This window comes from Manis pentadactyla, chromosome 1 (assembly GCF_030020395.1).
Source record: "Manis pentadactyla isolate mManPen7 chromosome 1, mManPen7.hap1, whole genome shotgun sequence".
Lineage (NCBI taxonomy): Eukaryota > Metazoa > Chordata > Mammalia > Pholidota > Manidae > Manis > Manis pentadactyla.
In genome coordinates, this window is record NC_080019.1 from 75,152,309 (window position 1) to 75,168,651 (window position 16,343).

Below are 16,343 nucleotides of genomic sequence, written 5' to 3' on the forward strand. Positions count from 1 at the left end.
AACTGCTGTCCAAACGTGGACAAAATGGCAGTCTTGCAGCATCTTTGGCATCATTGGGCATTTTCATGTAAAAAAACTATAATTTGGTGAAAACAGTACTTTATATTTTCCCTAGGATTAGCAAAAAGATTGACTATATTCCTGCATCTGAGTCATTTATGCTTTCTCTTTTGAGATTCCTATATTCAGGGGCTTAACTCACACTTATCTCTTGGAGAACTGTGTGTGCGTGTGTGTGTAGCCCTTTACCTGGTAAAGCTGTTAAGTCATTAACACTTTACCTTTGGAATAACTGGATTTTTCCCAATTCACTGAGATTTGTTCAAAGCTTGCGGTCTTCCCATTAGTTTCTCCTTTTACTTTCTTTACATTGCTTAGGACCCAATTAATTGAAAAGACCAAGTGGGCTTAATATTACTTCATGTAATGCTAAGGAAAAAATGAGCCTTTAATGAAAGGGGCTTATAAATCTCATAGTCAAATGTGCTTTAACCAATTACAATGTATAGTAGACTGAAAATTCACTCTTTCTTTGAATTTAATAAAATTTGGGCAAATTGGAGCTGAAAAACAGATGTTTCCTCTGGTTCCTGACTCATCAGTAGGTACAGTTTAGGAGGATGGCCGAGGACTGACTCCCTGAGGCTTGGAGGCAGTTTGGCCCCACTGACACAACTAGCGTAGGAGTCGGAGGGACCGAGGTCTGAACGCAGCTCTGCCCTTCTGCTACACAGCTTCCCCTGAAAATCTGAGAGACAGACAGAGGCTGATGAGCCCGGAGCCAGGAGGTCTGGCCAGCGGCCCTCACCTGTCCTTGACGCGCAGGATGAGCTGGTGGAAGCGGTCCACGTGCTCGAAGCTCGCCTTGTCTGTGACCGAGAAGACGATGAGGAAGCCATCCCCGGTGCGCATGTACTGCTCCCGCATGGCGCTGAACTCCTCCTGGCCGGCTGTGTCCAGAACTGGGGTGGGGTGGGAATTCAGGGGCTGTCACCACCCACCCTGGAGGCCCTGCGGTCTGCAAACCCACCTGCTGCTGCCCCTGCAAGAGGCCGCATGAGCTCCCTAGGCAACGCTGAGAGGGACCCAGCAGGGCCACAGCCACCTCCAAGTGTGAGGCTCTCCCAGGCTCATGGGGACCCACTGGTTCCAATCCACAGTGCTGCCTAGGCCTTACTTAGCCCATGTCTCCAGAAAGCCTCATGAGTCACCGAGCAACTATGATACAAAATCCCTCTGGAGTTCCCACAGCTAGGCCTGGATCCCAGCTGCAGCCCTTACAGGTTCTTGGAGAAGTTGCTGACTCTCTCAGCCTCGGTTTCCTCCTCTGTGAAATAGAAACCATGCCTCTACCTTGCAGCCCTTAGGGAGAAGAGCCCCAGGACCTGCCTGGGGGAGCCTGGAGGAGGCTATCCCAGGTCAGGAAAGGTCCTCAGTCCCTGTGCAGAAAGGAGCCAGGGTCACTTGCCTCCTAGGATGGGGCCATTTTCAGAGTGACGGGAAGGGGAGCTGGGGTCGGAAGCAAAGCGGGGGTAAGGAGGCTAGGGGCCATCGTGGCAGAGGCTCTGCCCCAGCCCCTCTCTCCTGTCTCACTACCTGCACCCCACGGGGTCCAGAAGCCCACTCCCCTTCAGCTTCCTTCCTGCTGAGATCAGATGCTCACCCCCTGCCTGTTTCAGAGAGGTCAGAGCCACAGCTAGGAGGTCTCCCTTTAGACGCACAAGCCTGACCCCTTCAGGCCCTGCTGAAGCCCTATGGGGGTCATAATGTCTGACCCCTTCAACATCCTGCAAGCCCCCACTCACCGTCTACCTCTCCCCATTTTCTCGGCTCACTCTACTCTCTGAGCAGTCCCAACTTTCCCTCTCCCTGGAGCGGGTGGAGCGGACAGTCACAGATTCTGAGCCTGATTCTGGATGAAGTCTGGCTCCTCATTCCTAGAGGGCGACCCTGGTCAATCTCACTTCTCTGTGCCTCCATTTCCCAAAATGGGGATCCTCGGGGTTGTTTTGAATTAACACACTAGGGCCCTTAGAGGGTACCTGGCACAAAGGAGCCCTGTGGGAGCACCTGCTGCGAGCCTGTTATCCTCCCCTGGGGTGCTCTCTCCCACCTCCGGGCCTGGGCGCCTCTCCCCGTCTTGGTGAGCTGATTCTGGCTCGCTGTCCTGCTGCCTGAGCCCCCGTGACCTCTCCCACCCCTGTGTGCACCTTTCACGGCACTCAGTTCTCCTTGTCCATTTCACAGGTGCCAGTTGAACAGTCAGCTTCCAGGGGCAGGGACCTGGTCTGTGTTTACTTACAGCCTGGCACAAACAGTACTCAATAGCAGCTGAATGAATAAATGAATGTGAAGTCTACACATTTTTGAGAGCCTACTATGTGCCAGGCAGTGTCCTAGGCACTGCGGATGCAGGGTGAATGAGGCAAAAATCCTTGTTCTGATGAACTTATAATCTAGTCAGGAGACAGATGCACACATGAATGGGTAAGATAATTTCAGGTGGGGATGACTACATATTATGAAGAACAATATAGCCAGCTGGAGGTAACCAGCAGGAGTTGGGGTCGTTCTGGACAGGGAAGGAGGAGATGTTTGAGTCGTGACTGAACGAGGCAAGGAGGAAGCCATGGGGCCTCGGGGAGGAGCGTTCCGGGCAGAGGGAGCACGACAAGTGGGGGTGCACCAGGGCGAGGCTTCCTTCATTCTAAGCAAGACGGGGGCCACTGCAGAGTTTGGGCAACAGAGTGGCATGACCTGGAGGACAACGGAAAAATGTACCCTGGTAGCTGGGAAAACCCAGACCAGGAGTGGAAGCAAGGGCTCCAGTTAGGAGGTCATGCAGAACCCCAGGCAGGCCGCGAGGGAGGGCCAAGCCCAGGCTGGGTGGGGGCAGAAGCTTTGAGAGGTAACTGGATTCAGGCCACTTTCTAAGACAGGGGCATCAGGAGCACAGCTTTTTGGGGAAAGCTGTGGGGTGTGGGGGATGAGAGAGTAAGGCGGTGAGGACAACAGCCTTTAGGGCCTGAGCCAAATGAATAGTGGTGTCATACGCTGTGGTGAGGAAGACTGGGTGGAAAACAGGGTTTAGGGGGCTCAGGTTTTGACTCTGTTACCTATGTGGGACTTCAAATAGGCATTTAGAGTCAGGAACTGGGAAGTGAGCCATGAGATACATATGTGGGAGCTGCCAGTGTGGACAGCAGGGAAGCTATAGCACGAGGTGTCCAGGACACCCAGGAAACCACATCCCCTTGGCAGACACCTGGAGACAGTGCTCGAGAAAGCGACCTTGTCCCCACAGCCATTATCCCCACGCATCTCCTGAGTACACGCAAGGACCTGAGATGTGCTCCTCACGGCAGAGCACTTCAAGGCTACTGCTTATTTCTGTGGGCCTTGGTCTCCTCATGTGTGAAACGAGGGCCAGGGTCCCAGGACCCTCATGACCTTTGAGCTCTGACACCCTAGAATTATTCGATCTGGATATGAAGTTAAGGGGCTGAGAAAACAGGATCTACAGCTGAGGACCCGTGGGGAAACTGAGGCAGTTTCCTCGATATTTACCAGGGATGGGGTATGAAGACTGCCCCTTCACTCAGAGGAAATGGAGTCTTTTTTCCTAAATAAACCCAACTTCGAACAGCAAGCAACAAAACAGAAGAAAATGGCATGGATTTGGCTGAAGAGGGGATGGGAAGGCCTGAGTTAAACAGCTGAACACATTCAGGTAATATTGTAATTAATATAGCCATAGATCTTGAGCATGTATATTGCCCAAAACCAAAACTAGAGACCTAGGATATTTTAAAATTTATCATTCAGAATTTTTAAAAAATTCAACAGAGAGGCAAAAATGAAAATGGACCCTCCATGAAGGAAAAATACTCAGACATTACAAAAAAACTTCAGACATTGGTGGTCTCAACAGATGATATTCTCCATGCTTTCTAAAAGAATTCTTGGATGATACAGTACAACAAAGTGAAAAATAGGTCCATGAAGGAAAAAGATGAGTAGTATAATAAATAATGTTAAGCAAAGGAAACTGCAAAACTAAGAGTTACATTCAAATAAATATTGTTACACAACTTGAAGAAAAGCAATGATCTAGATCTATGATCCATATGTGAAGATCCATATGTTCTAGAACTAGAATCTATGATCCATATGTGAAGAGAGGCTCTGGGGAAAAGTAAGTTACTGCTAAAGTTCTTGCCTCATTTGGGAAGAGGTTGGATATTGATTGCACCCAGATGTTGATAAAAAATATAAGTATAGACACACGTATGCATATGGAATAACCACTAGAAATAAAAATCAAAATTCCTAGTCATCAGAGGAGAAAAAAACCAGAACAAAGTAAATGGGACCAATCCAACAAAAATACATTATACAAAAGTAAGAAAGTTAAAAAGGTAGACATGGAATAAGATGGCAGAAATAAATCTATGATTAATGACAGTAAATGCAAATGGGCTAAATTCACCTTCGAAAAGCAGATACTCAATACAACACCCACTTGTCTGCTACTACAAAAGACACATATAGAACAAAATGGCACAGAGAGAATGAAGAGTGGAAGGATGAAAGTGGATATGTTAGCCGCCTGCATCCACAAAACAGATGGCAAGGCCACCACATTAAACCAGACAAGCAAGGGCACTTACAGTGGAGAAAATACAAGAATCATAAGCACATAAAAATGTTGTCTAAAAATATGCAGGTATAAAAGCTGAATTTTAAAAACAGCAGGAATTAACAAATCCCATAATCAGGGTGGGAGAAATGAGCAGGCCTCTCTCCTAGAGACAGAACAAGTAGCCCCCAAATATAATGATGTCATTAAATAATACAATTTAAAAACTTAATCTGAGAGATGGAGAGAACCAACTTTATATTCAAATAGTAAATAAATAGGCTCAACTGCACATGAAATAGGCACAAAAACTGGCCATATAGTAAGACATAAATAAAAATTTCAACAAATTCCTGAAAGTAGAAGTCATGTGGGCCATGTTTTGCCTAAGTGAAGTAAGATCAGAAATTAACAGCAACACAAGTAAGTATAAAAGAAACTATCCACTTGAAAATGTAAAAAGCTACATGATAAAAACTCTCAACAAAATGGGTGTAGAGAGCAAGTACCTCAACATAATAAAGATCATATATGACAAACCCACAGCCAACATCATATTTAACAGTGAAAAGCTGAAAGCTTTTGCTTTACGATTGGGAACAAGACAAGGATGCCCATTCTCCCCACTTTTATTCAGCATAATACTGGAGGTCCTAGCCACGGCAATCAGACAACACAAAGAAATAAAAGGCATCCAGACTGGGAAGGAATAAGTTAAACTGTCACTGTTTGCAGATGACATGATAATGTACATAAAAAAACCTTAAAGAATCCACCGCAAATCTACTAGGACTAATAACTGAATTCAGCAAAGTTGCAGGATACAAAATTAATACACAGAAATCTGTTGCATTCCTATATACTAATGATGAACTAGCAGAAAGAGAAATCAGGAAAATAATTCCATTTACAATTGCATCTAAAAGAATAAATACCTAGGAATAAACCCAACCAAGGAAGTGAAAGACCTATACCCTGAAAACTATGAGACACTCATGAGAGAAATTAAAGAAGACACCAATTAATGGAAATACATCCCATGCTCATGGATAGGAAGAATTAATATTGTCAAAATGCCAATCCTGCCTAAAGCAATCTACAGATTCAATGCAATCCCTATCAAAATACCAATAGCACTCTTCAATGAACTGGAACAAATAGTTCAAAAATTCATATGGAACCAAAAAAAGACCCCAAATAGCCAAAGCAATTCTGAGAAAGAAGAATTAAGCTCCCCAACTTCAAGCTCTACTACAAAGCCACAGTAATCAAGACAATTTGGTACTGGCACAAGAACAGACCCATAGACCAATGGAACTGACTAGAAAGCCCAGATATAAACCCGGCATATATGGTCAATTAATATATTATAAAGGAGCCATGGACATACAACAGGGAAATGACAGCCTCTTCAACACCTGGTGTTGGCAAAACTGGACAGCAACATGCAAGAGAATGAAACTGGATTATTGTCTATCCCCATACACAAAGGTAAACTCAAAATGGATCAAAGACCTGAATATAAGTCATTAAATCATAAAACTCTTAGAAGAAAAAATAGGCAAAACTCTCCTGAATATAAGTATGAGCAACTTTTTCCTGAACACATCTCCTCGGGCAAGGCAAACAAAAGCAAAAATGAACAAATGGGACTATATCAAGCTAAAAAGCTTCTATACAGCAAAGGACACCATCAGTAGAACAAAAAAGCATCCTACAGTATGGGAGAATATATTTGTAAATGACATATCTGAGAAGGGGTTAACATCCAAAATATATAAAGAACTCAAACGCTTCAACACCCAAAAAGCAAATAACCCAATTAAAGAATAGGCAGAGGATATGAACATACACTTCTCCAAAGAAGAAATTCACTTCGCCAACAGGCACATGAAAAGATGCTCCACATTGCTAATTACCAGGGAAATGCAAATTAAAACCACAGTGAGATATCACTTCACACCAGTTAGGATGGCCAACATCCAAAAGACAAGGAACAACAAATACTGGAGAGGATGTGGAGAAAGGGGTACCCTCCTACACTGCTGGTGGAAATGTAAATTAGTTTAACCATTGCGGAAAGCAATATGGAGGTTCCTCAAAAAACAAAAAATAGAAATACAATTTGACCCAGTAATTCCACTCCTAGGAATTTGCCCAAAGAAAACAAGATCTCAGATTCAAAAAGACATATGCACCCCTATGTTTATCGCAGCACTATTTACAATTGCCAAGAAATGGCAGCAACCTAAGTGTCAATCCATAGATGAGTGGATAAAGAAGATGTGGTTCATATATACAATGGAATATTATTCAGCCATAAGAAGAAAATAAATCCTACCATTTGCAACAACACAGATGGATCTGGAGGGTATTATGCTCAGTAAAATAAGCCAGGCGGAGAAAGACAAGTTCCCTCATTTGTGGAGTACAACGGAGCAAAACCGAAGGAACAAAACAGCAGCATACTCACAGACACCAAGAAAGGACTAGTGGTTACCAAAGGGGAGGGGAGGGGGAGGTTGTGAAGGGAGGGAGGGAGAAGGGGATTGAGGGGTATTATGATTGGCACACAAGGTGTTGGGGTGTCACAGCAAAGACGCGTAGCACAGAGAAGACAAGTAGTGACTCTATGGCATCTTACTACGCTGATGGACAGTGACTGTAATGGGGTGTGGGAGGGACTTGATAATATGGGTGACTGTAGTAACTACAATGTTTTTCATGTGAAACCATTATAAGAGTATATCTCAATGATTCCTTAATAAAAAAATATACAAAGCTATACCACTCTACAACTCTCTAGTTATAGAGAAAATCAAAGCAGAAATTATAATTTAGAAGTGAATGACAATGAACAATAAGAAAACCTCTGGTTTGAGGCCAGTGTAGTACTCAGAGGAAAATTATAGCTTCAAACGCACTTCAGAAAACAAGAAAGACAGAACGTTAAGCATTTAAACTGAGGGGCTAGAAAAGGAAAACTAAAATAAAACCAAAGAAAGAAGAAATCATAATGAAAGTATAATTTAAGAAAATGGGAGGAAGGAAAAACTAATTGATATAAAAAAATCAAAAGTTGATTCTTTGAAAGGACCAATTAAAAAAAAAAGCCTTTAGCAATTCTTATCAGAGGAAAAAGACCAATAGCATTTGGAATGAAAAAAGGCCTATGACTATGGATCTAGAGACATATTTAATTATGAAAGAAAACTACATACAGTTTTATAGCAATACATTTTTAATTCTCAATGAAATGGATGATTTAAGAAAATATAAATGAACAAAACTAGTTCAAGAAAGCATGTAAAAATAGGCCAAATATCAATGAAATGAAAGAGACAAAATCTACCTAAAAAATGGCAGAAAGCTACGCTTGTTATTTGCAATTTGCTCCAGAGCACAGAAAATTTAGAACTTCCCAGCTCAGTGTAAGAGCCTAGAATAATCCTAATAACAAGCTAGATAGGGTAGCATGTGGGTGTGTGGTAACTATCAGGCCCACCCCCCACCTTTGGGGGATAGAAGCAGCCTGCATGTGAGAGGTGCATTCAGTTATCACCTTGCCGTTTATTTTCTGAGCATCCAGTCAGTGCCAACCACTCTGCTTGGTACTTTGTGTTGCTAAAGAATATGAGCATCCTCTCCATACTGCTAATCATCAGGGAAATGCGAAATAAAACCACAGTGAGATATCACTTCACACCAGTTAGGATGGCCACTATCCAAAAGACAATAAATAAATGCTGGTGAGGATGAGGAGAAATGGGAACCCTACTACACTGCTGGTGGGAATGTCAATTGGTGCAGCCACTATGGAAAGCAGTATGGAGGTTCCTCAAAAAACGAAAAATAGAAATACCATTTGACCCAGTAATTCCACTTCTAGGAGTTTACCCGAAGAAAACAAAATCCCTGATTTGAAAAGACAGATGCATCCCTATGTTTATTGCCGCAGTACTTGCAATAGCCAAATATGGAAGCAACCTGAGTGTTCATCAATAGATGAATGGATAAAGATATGGTACATATACACAATGGAATGTTATTCAGCCATGAAGAAAATAAATCCATTTACGACCGCATGGATGGAGCTAGAGAGCATCATGCTCAGTGAAATAAGCCAGGTGCAGAAAGACAAACACCATATGATTTCACTTATGTGGAATATAAAAACAAAGCAAAACAGGGGGCTCTCTTGTCCCCTCCTGGCCTGAGCCAGGAGCTCTGTCCTCTTGTTTTCTCTCTAAATAAAAGCCTCTCCCTGGCTCTCCTACCTTGAGTGTTTGCGAAGTTCATTCTTCGGCTCCGTAAACAAGAACCCCTGCATCATCTTTGGGGGCTCGTCCAGGATAACTTCGGAGGTGAGTATCGGCATCCAAGCCTGCCTTTTCTATCACTATCCTTATAGAAGGGAGCCATCTATGGCACACAGCATCGGGTGCTTGTCAGCGACTTACATGGGACTAGCCCGGCTGCTGTTCTCAAAGTCTCGACCAACAGGTTCCCCTGTGTCTCCCTCAGTGGATCCCCCATCTCCCTTGGGAGCCGGGAATGTCACCTGAGTGGAGGCCAGGATTCCCTTTCAGAGGCATCTCCTTGGATGCGAGGGACTGAGGAAGGCCGTGGGCACCTGCGAGAGTCTAGGCTGAGGCCACACTTCAGCGGCTTCTCAAGGGCCGTGTGTCTGGAATCAGACCCCGACAGCCCGACTGGGTGTCCATGAGGAGTGACTCTCTCTGTCTCTCTGGCTTCCAGCCTGCTTCTTCAGGCCGCCCTGGCCTCTGAGGCAGGGGTGCTCTTTACTTTCTTTTCATGCTCTTTGTGTGCCTCTAACTTGATTAATTTCACAGAACCTAATGTTCACCACCACAAGGTAGATCTACGCTTTGCTATTATTATTGACTAAATGCTGTACTTTTTATCTTATAAAAATGTGTCTGGGCACCCATTAGCCACTTAAAAGACAATTAGCGTCGGCTACCAGTCTTGCCTTGGAGGAAACACCACTTCCTGGTGCCCACTGCTCCTTGATCCCTGGCCTCTGGACGGGAATGTCAGGGAGTGGCTGAGTCTGTTTCCTACTTTCCTCTCCTAATCTGCGGACTCCGAGGGCAGACCGGACTGGTAGACAGTGGTCCTTGGATCTCGGCTCCAGCCTATTGACCCGATAGTGCTGAGTGAACCTCCAGCTAGGCTGCTGCCTATGTGAGAGTCACAGATGACCCCGACCTCTTTGTCTCACAGGTCAGATTTCTTACAGTGGGTGACTAGTAGGAAAATTCGCAAGCAGTGGCAGAAACTGGTGTTTGAGAGTATAGAACCACCACCTCCCCTTCATGACTGTCCATGGCAGCCTGTCTGAATTTTATCATTGGCCTTAGGAAAAGTTCCCCTGCTCCTCATTTGAAGCAGTCCTCTTGGGACTGTGCCACTTTCTCCTGTGTAGTGTAAATGAAGTTTGTACTGAGACATTTATCTTCTTGCAATACAGCCTGACTTAATCTTTCAAAGGAAAAGAATGCTTAAAGAGAGGCTTGGCTTTGTCATGTTTAGTGAAGATTTTGTAAATAACTTAGCATGGTTGTTAAGAACGAGTGAACTTAAGTGTAGTAACTGAACTTCTTGGTTGAAGGATGTTAAGAACATCCCACACCCTGCAAACTTCCCAAGCCTCTGGATGGATGGACTAGGAGTGCTTTTCATTGGTGTGATCACCTAGCCTCCATTTTTATACCATTTCTTGGTTTAGAAGATGTAATTTGGCATATCAAATCTTAACCAATTTTACTCAAAAGGCCTTAATACTAATGTTAAACTAATGTGCTAAGAAGTTATACAAAATAGAATGGCACTAGACATCTTAACAGCATCACAGGGTGGAACCTGTGCTATAATTACAGTTGAGTGCTGTGTATACATTCCAAATTATTCACAAAACGTCTCTGATTCACTCCAGGACCTCCAAAGGCAAGTCCAAGCTATGTCAGGCCCAGAAGTCCCATGAACTACTATGATATGGAGCTGGTTTTCTAAATCCTTTTAAGCATGAAACTGCAAATGGTGATGGGAATAGAACCCAAGATAGAAGTGCCCATCTTCTGAGGCCCTCTCGACTGACCAGTGATGGAGACCTAGCTGCACCCTTTACTGCGCCCCCTCTCAGCATGAAGCAGCCAGAGCGGTCATCGCCCCCTTTCCCTAGCAGCAGCTAGGGTCTCCATCTGTAGAGGGGGGGAATGAGACAGGGACTGTGGCTTAGACAGAGCAGGGTGAGGGCCTCCGGAGAAAAACAAAGCAAGACAATCCATTGTGAGATTTGCTGTATCCTGCTGGGGGCCCAGCTTGTTTTTCTGACTCTACCCAGGTGCTATTTTTCTTCCTCCAGCCCTAAACAAATGATTTGCAACCTGGACAATGTAGCAAGCAAGCCCAAAACAACATAGTAAGAACAGGAAGGATTCCATCTTGAAAATTAGATTGCATTTTTAAACCCAATTAGTTAAAAGCAAAAACTGAAGGAACAAAACAGCAGCAGACTCACAGAATCCAAGAATGGACTAACGATTACCAAAGGGAAAGGGACTGGGGACGGTGGGTGGGAAGGGAGGGATAAGGGGGAGAAAGGGGTATTATAATTAGCAGACATAATGTAGGGGGGTGATACCGGGAAGGCAGTATAACACAGAGGAAGACAAGCAGTGACTCTATAGCATCTTACTATGCTGATGGACAGTGGCTCTAATAGGGTATGTGGTGGGGACTTGATAATGGGGGGAATCTAGTAACCACAATGTTGCTCATGTGATTGTATATTAATCATACCCAAAGAAAAAAATATATATCAAAAAAAAATCCCCAAAACCCCAATTAGTTCAAAAGTAAGTTTCTTAACAAACAGACAATAACTCAGCCCACCTTGGGAGCAAAGCAGGCCTCCTTAAGTGATATGCTCCCAGACCAGGAAGCTGCTATCCTGGGAGGAAATTAGAGCAGTGAAATTCTTGTAAATAACCAGGAAGACTAATAAGAAACTTAGTGTTTCTTCAAAGGTAAACATTCTGGGACCACTTAGCAGGTGTACATCCCTAGCCCTTTGTCTCTCAAAGGCCTATAAAACCTCTACACAACACACCACCCTGGGGCTCTCTTGTCCCCTCCTGGCCTAAGCAAGGAGCAAGGAGCTCTGTCCTCTCACTTATCTCTAAATAAAAGCCTCTGCCTTGCTCTTCTGAAAAAAAAAAAAAAAAAAAAAGCAAAGCAAAACAGAAGGAACAAAATAGCAGTAGACTCAAACACTGAGAAAGGACTAGTGGTTACCAAGGAGGAGGAGTTGGAGCAGGGGGAAGGGGAGGGTGAAGGGAATAAAGGGGCACAATAATTTGCAATCACAATATAAGTTGGTCACAGGGATGGTAGTACAGCATGGAGAATACAGTCAGTGATTCTGTAACATCTTACAATATTGAGACAGTAACCGCACTAGAGGGGGTGAGGATTTAATAATATGGAAACTGTTGAACCACTGTGTTGTGTATTTGAAACCAATATAAGATTATATATCAAATACACTAATAAAAAAAGAATATGAGTACCTTGCTATCAAGGTACTTAAAGGCTAGTTGGGCTGATACTTAAAGAAAAATAATACTGGACAGAAAATGATACACAGGACAATATAGAACAGAAAGTGATACATACTATCAAGAGATCTAGAAAAGTGGGGTCCCTTGGCTGAGAAGGATAATGGAAGGTTTTAGCAAAGAGGGGCATTTCTCCTGCCCTTGAAGGAAGAATAGAATTTGACATTAGAAATATAGGACCTGAAGAAAGGCCTTCCAGGCAGAGAAATAGCATGAGCAAGGGCCTGGAGGCTAGAAAGAGGGCAGTGAGAAGGCTGGTGTGCTAGGGTGGAAGGTCCGTGATGGTGAACAGGCGACGAGAGGGCACAGGGAGACCAGAGGTGGGGGAACTTGGATCCTAAACTAAAATGCTTGAACTTGGTGGGCACTGGGGCTGTTAAAAGTTCACAGAAGGAAGAGATGCACCGAGGGTGAGCTTGGCAGCCAAAAAGGGAGTGGCCTGGAGGAGGTGGACCTGTGAAGAGATGGAGGAGGCGCCTGAGCTGAGAGGACCAGGGCCTAAGCAAAGGCAGGCGTGTGGAGAAGAAGATGAAAGGATGGGGAGACGCTGAGGACGCTGAGGACGCTGAAGACGCAGAGCAAAGGGAGCCGTGCCAAGTGGAGAGAGTTCAGGGCCCCTTGGTAATTGCAAACTTGGGCCGCAAGAGGGCAGCAGCAACCGAGCAGGGCAGGGGCTCGGAATGCTCGGTTGCAGGGACCCTGTCAGCAGTTCTGCCTCCAGGACTTCCTGGTGGAGGAAGAAGATAACACACAGTTAGGTTTTTAAGAAACTGATTCTGCCTGCATTCTGCATGCCTGATGCTATGAAGGTAGGAGGGCTCCTAGGACAGAAAGTGTTAGTCAGTGTGGGGAAAGAGGTGTTCTGCCTCTGTGTGTGTACTTCTTGGATTGTGTGGACTTCAGAAGCCACATGCTGGTGTGGCCTGGGGCCCAGGCGGGTGGGCAGCCATTGTGGCGGGGCAGCAGCCTGGGTCCCCGCTGAGCTTTCCTCACCAATCTCCCTTCCCCTCCACTTCCTCCTTCAGGGCTTCCAGAGGGAAGGCAACCCTGGCTTGGGGTCTGGGGGCTCTGACATTGGCCTGTAGCCCAGGGTACAGTCTGAGCTCTTTGGCTAGAAGTAGACCCACCCATGTGTCTACTGGCAGCAAGCCCTGTGCTGGGGCTTTACACACAGGTCCTCTGTCCTCTTCACTGATTTGGAAAGAGGGTACTACTATTTCCCTCGTATAGATGAGGAAACTGAGGCCCAGGGTGTTACAGGGATCTGCTCAAGGCACACACTGGGAAGGAGGACACTTGCTTCTCAGGGGCCCGCTGCCCCAGCCCCTCCAGTCTTTTTTCCTTCAACCAGAGGGTGTGGTCTGACCACCCAGAACCAGCCGGTTGTGTCTCCATTCCCAGCCTTTGCCCACACCACGGCCTCTGGCTGGAACACCCTCTCTAGCGGCTATCCCAGCGGCCCTGCAGCACGCTGCCATCTGCCTCCTCCTGAGGGCCCCAGGCCCTGACCTCTGTGAACCCTTCCTAGTGCAGGTCATCAGTTCCTCCAGGTCTGGCTCAGCTCCGCACCATGGGGTGGTGGAGCCCTAGAGGGCTGTTCACAGCAGCATTATTCATAATGGCCCCAAAGTGGATGACCCAAATGGCCATGGACTGGTGAATGGATAAGCAAAGTGTGGTATGTCCACGTACTAGAATATTATCACACAGAAAGAGGAATGAAATTCTGGCATATGCTGCAATATGATGAACCTTGAAAACCCTCTGCTGCGTGAAAGAAGCCAGTTGCAAAGGGTCATGTATCATATGATTCCATTTATAAGAAATGTCCAGACAGGCAACTTAGTAAAGACAGAAAGTAGATCAGTGGTTTCAGGGCCTGCGGGGCAGGGAGAATGGAGAGTGATGGCTAGTGGGTATGAGTTTTGTGGGGGGTGGTGATGAAAATGTTGAGGATTAAGTGGTGATTCCAGTGATTATTGATTTGTGACTCAATCAGCAATTTGTGATGGCACACCTTTGCATACATCCTAAAAACCATAAATTGTATACTTTATTTTAACAGGGCAGGTTTTGCACGTGAATTATATCTCAATTTTTTAAAATTATATGTGGAAAAAAGCCCATCTCCCTTTCTCTGAAACAGGGAATGCTCTGCCTGCCCTCTGCTTGCCCTCTCACTGCCACAGATGACCCGGCCCTACTCCGTTCCAGGCTGTCCTCTCCAGCTGGGCCCTGCCCCTGCCCCCGAGGCAAGGACATCACTGCTCTTGTCCCCTTCCCCTACTGCATCATCCATTGCTCTGTTGGTTCACTCCCATCTGTCTGTAAGTGTGCTATCTACGTTTATATATATATATATATATATATATATATATATATATATATATATATACACAATTACTCTTATCTTAAACATGTAAAATAAAAACCCCACCCTTTGACCTCACATCTCCTTCCAGCTACTGTCCATTTCTCGATTCCTCTTCACAGCCACACTCTTTGACTCATCTATTCTCACTGCCTGCTCTTCCCCTCCTACACTCTCCCTTGAACCCACTATAATCAGACTTTCATTCCCAATCACTGCACCAGGACTGACCTCGTCAGGTCACCAGTGACCTCCATGTCACTAAATTGAACAGGCACATGCATCTCGGTCCTCATCCCACTGGGCCCCTCACCAGCATTTGGGGCAGCTGATGGCTCCTTCCGTTTTGAAGAGCCTTCCTCAATTGGCCTTGAGATGTCACCCTCTCTTCAGCGCTTCCATCGCAGTGACTGGTGCTGCTCTGTCCCCTCAGCGCCCCACCCTCTAAGCATTGGTGGGTCCCCATGCTTAGTCCTGGGAGCCCTTCTCTAGCCGTATTCACTCCCTTGGTGATCTCCCATCCACGGCTTGCACAGCGACTCCCAAATGTCCATCTCCAGCCTACACATCTCCCCTTACTCCAGACTCAGACATTCAGCTGCCCGTTTGGCTTCTATTTGGATCTGTGAAAGGTGTCTCAGATTTAACAATGTCCAAAATTAGACTTGATTTTCCCCCCAAACTGGCTTTTCACCAGTCTTCCTAATCTTGATGAATAACGCTATTCTACCAGCTGTACAGGCCAACGAGTTTTCCCTCTCCACCCAATCCCATCCCATATCCTCCATCAACAAATCCTGTCGTTTCCTTCAAAATACATCCAGAACCTACCTTCTTCTCACTGCCTCCTTCACTATGAGGAACCTCTTAACTGGTCTCCCTGACTCAGCCCTGGTTCTCCTATGTTCTATTCTCTGCACCTTTTAAAACTTCAGTCACACCATGTCTCAGAACCCTGTTCAAAACCTTCCAATGGCTTCTTCTTCCCCTACAAAGTCATATGAGATCAGTGCCCCGCCAGCTCTATGACCTCTCCTTTTAGCCTCTCCCTCACTTGCTTTGCATGCTGGCTACTCTCCAAACAGGCCAAGCACCCCTGCCTCAGGGCCTTTGCGCTTGATACTCTGATTGTAATTCTCTTCCCCAGGTCTAGGCACAGCTTTCTCCTTCAGGTCTCTGCTCTAACATCACCTTAGGAGGAAGGCCTTTCCCGACCAGTCCACCTAAGACAGCAGTCCCCTCACCACCTGTTTCCTTTACATCGCCTTATTCTCTGTCACAGCATTCATCACCACCCAACACATTACATATCTGTTCATGCTCTGCCTTCCCCATTCTAACATAAGCTCCCTGAGGGCAGGAACTTGACTGCCAACTGCTGCTTCCTCAGAACTAAAAGAGAGCCAGGCACACAGCAGGTACCCAGAAGTATTTACTGAATGAATTAGTGAGCTTGCCCACATACATAGGAGTCAGGGGCCAATTCACACATCACTGGTAGCTCCAAGTCAGCGGTTCAAGCCTTACTCCTGGACCTCCCCAGATGCACACGTGTTGGTGGCCCCTCATCTGTATGTGTGATAGATCTTAGTCTTTCCACCCTCATAAGCAGTACTACAAATCATGTTAAGTCACAGCCACACAGCACCTACTGAGATTTACTATATATCAAGCCCCTCACAAGGTATCT

General features: G+C 45.6%; 1 protein-coding gene across 2 annotated transcripts in view; it reads right to left on the minus strand.

The window, feature by feature from the left end:
• The window catches only part of MRAS (muscle RAS oncogene homolog), a 61,653-nt gene that overhangs the window by 8,637 nt on the left and 36,673 nt on the right, over positions 1 to 16,343 (minus strand). The window contains exons 1-2 of one of the 2 annotated variants that reach the window (XM_036904274.2): positions 1,469 to 1,579; positions 809 to 962 (exon numbers count right to left, since the gene is read on the minus strand). In XM_036904274.2, coding sequence (XP_036760169.1) covers positions 809 to 927 — 119 coding nt within the window. In that variant the 5' untranslated portion in view covers positions 928 to 962; positions 1,469 to 1,579. Of the gene's footprint in view, positions 1 to 808; positions 963 to 1,468; positions 1,580 to 16,343 lie in introns of those variants that run through there. The other variant, XM_057498796.1, reaches the window with a different exon arrangement.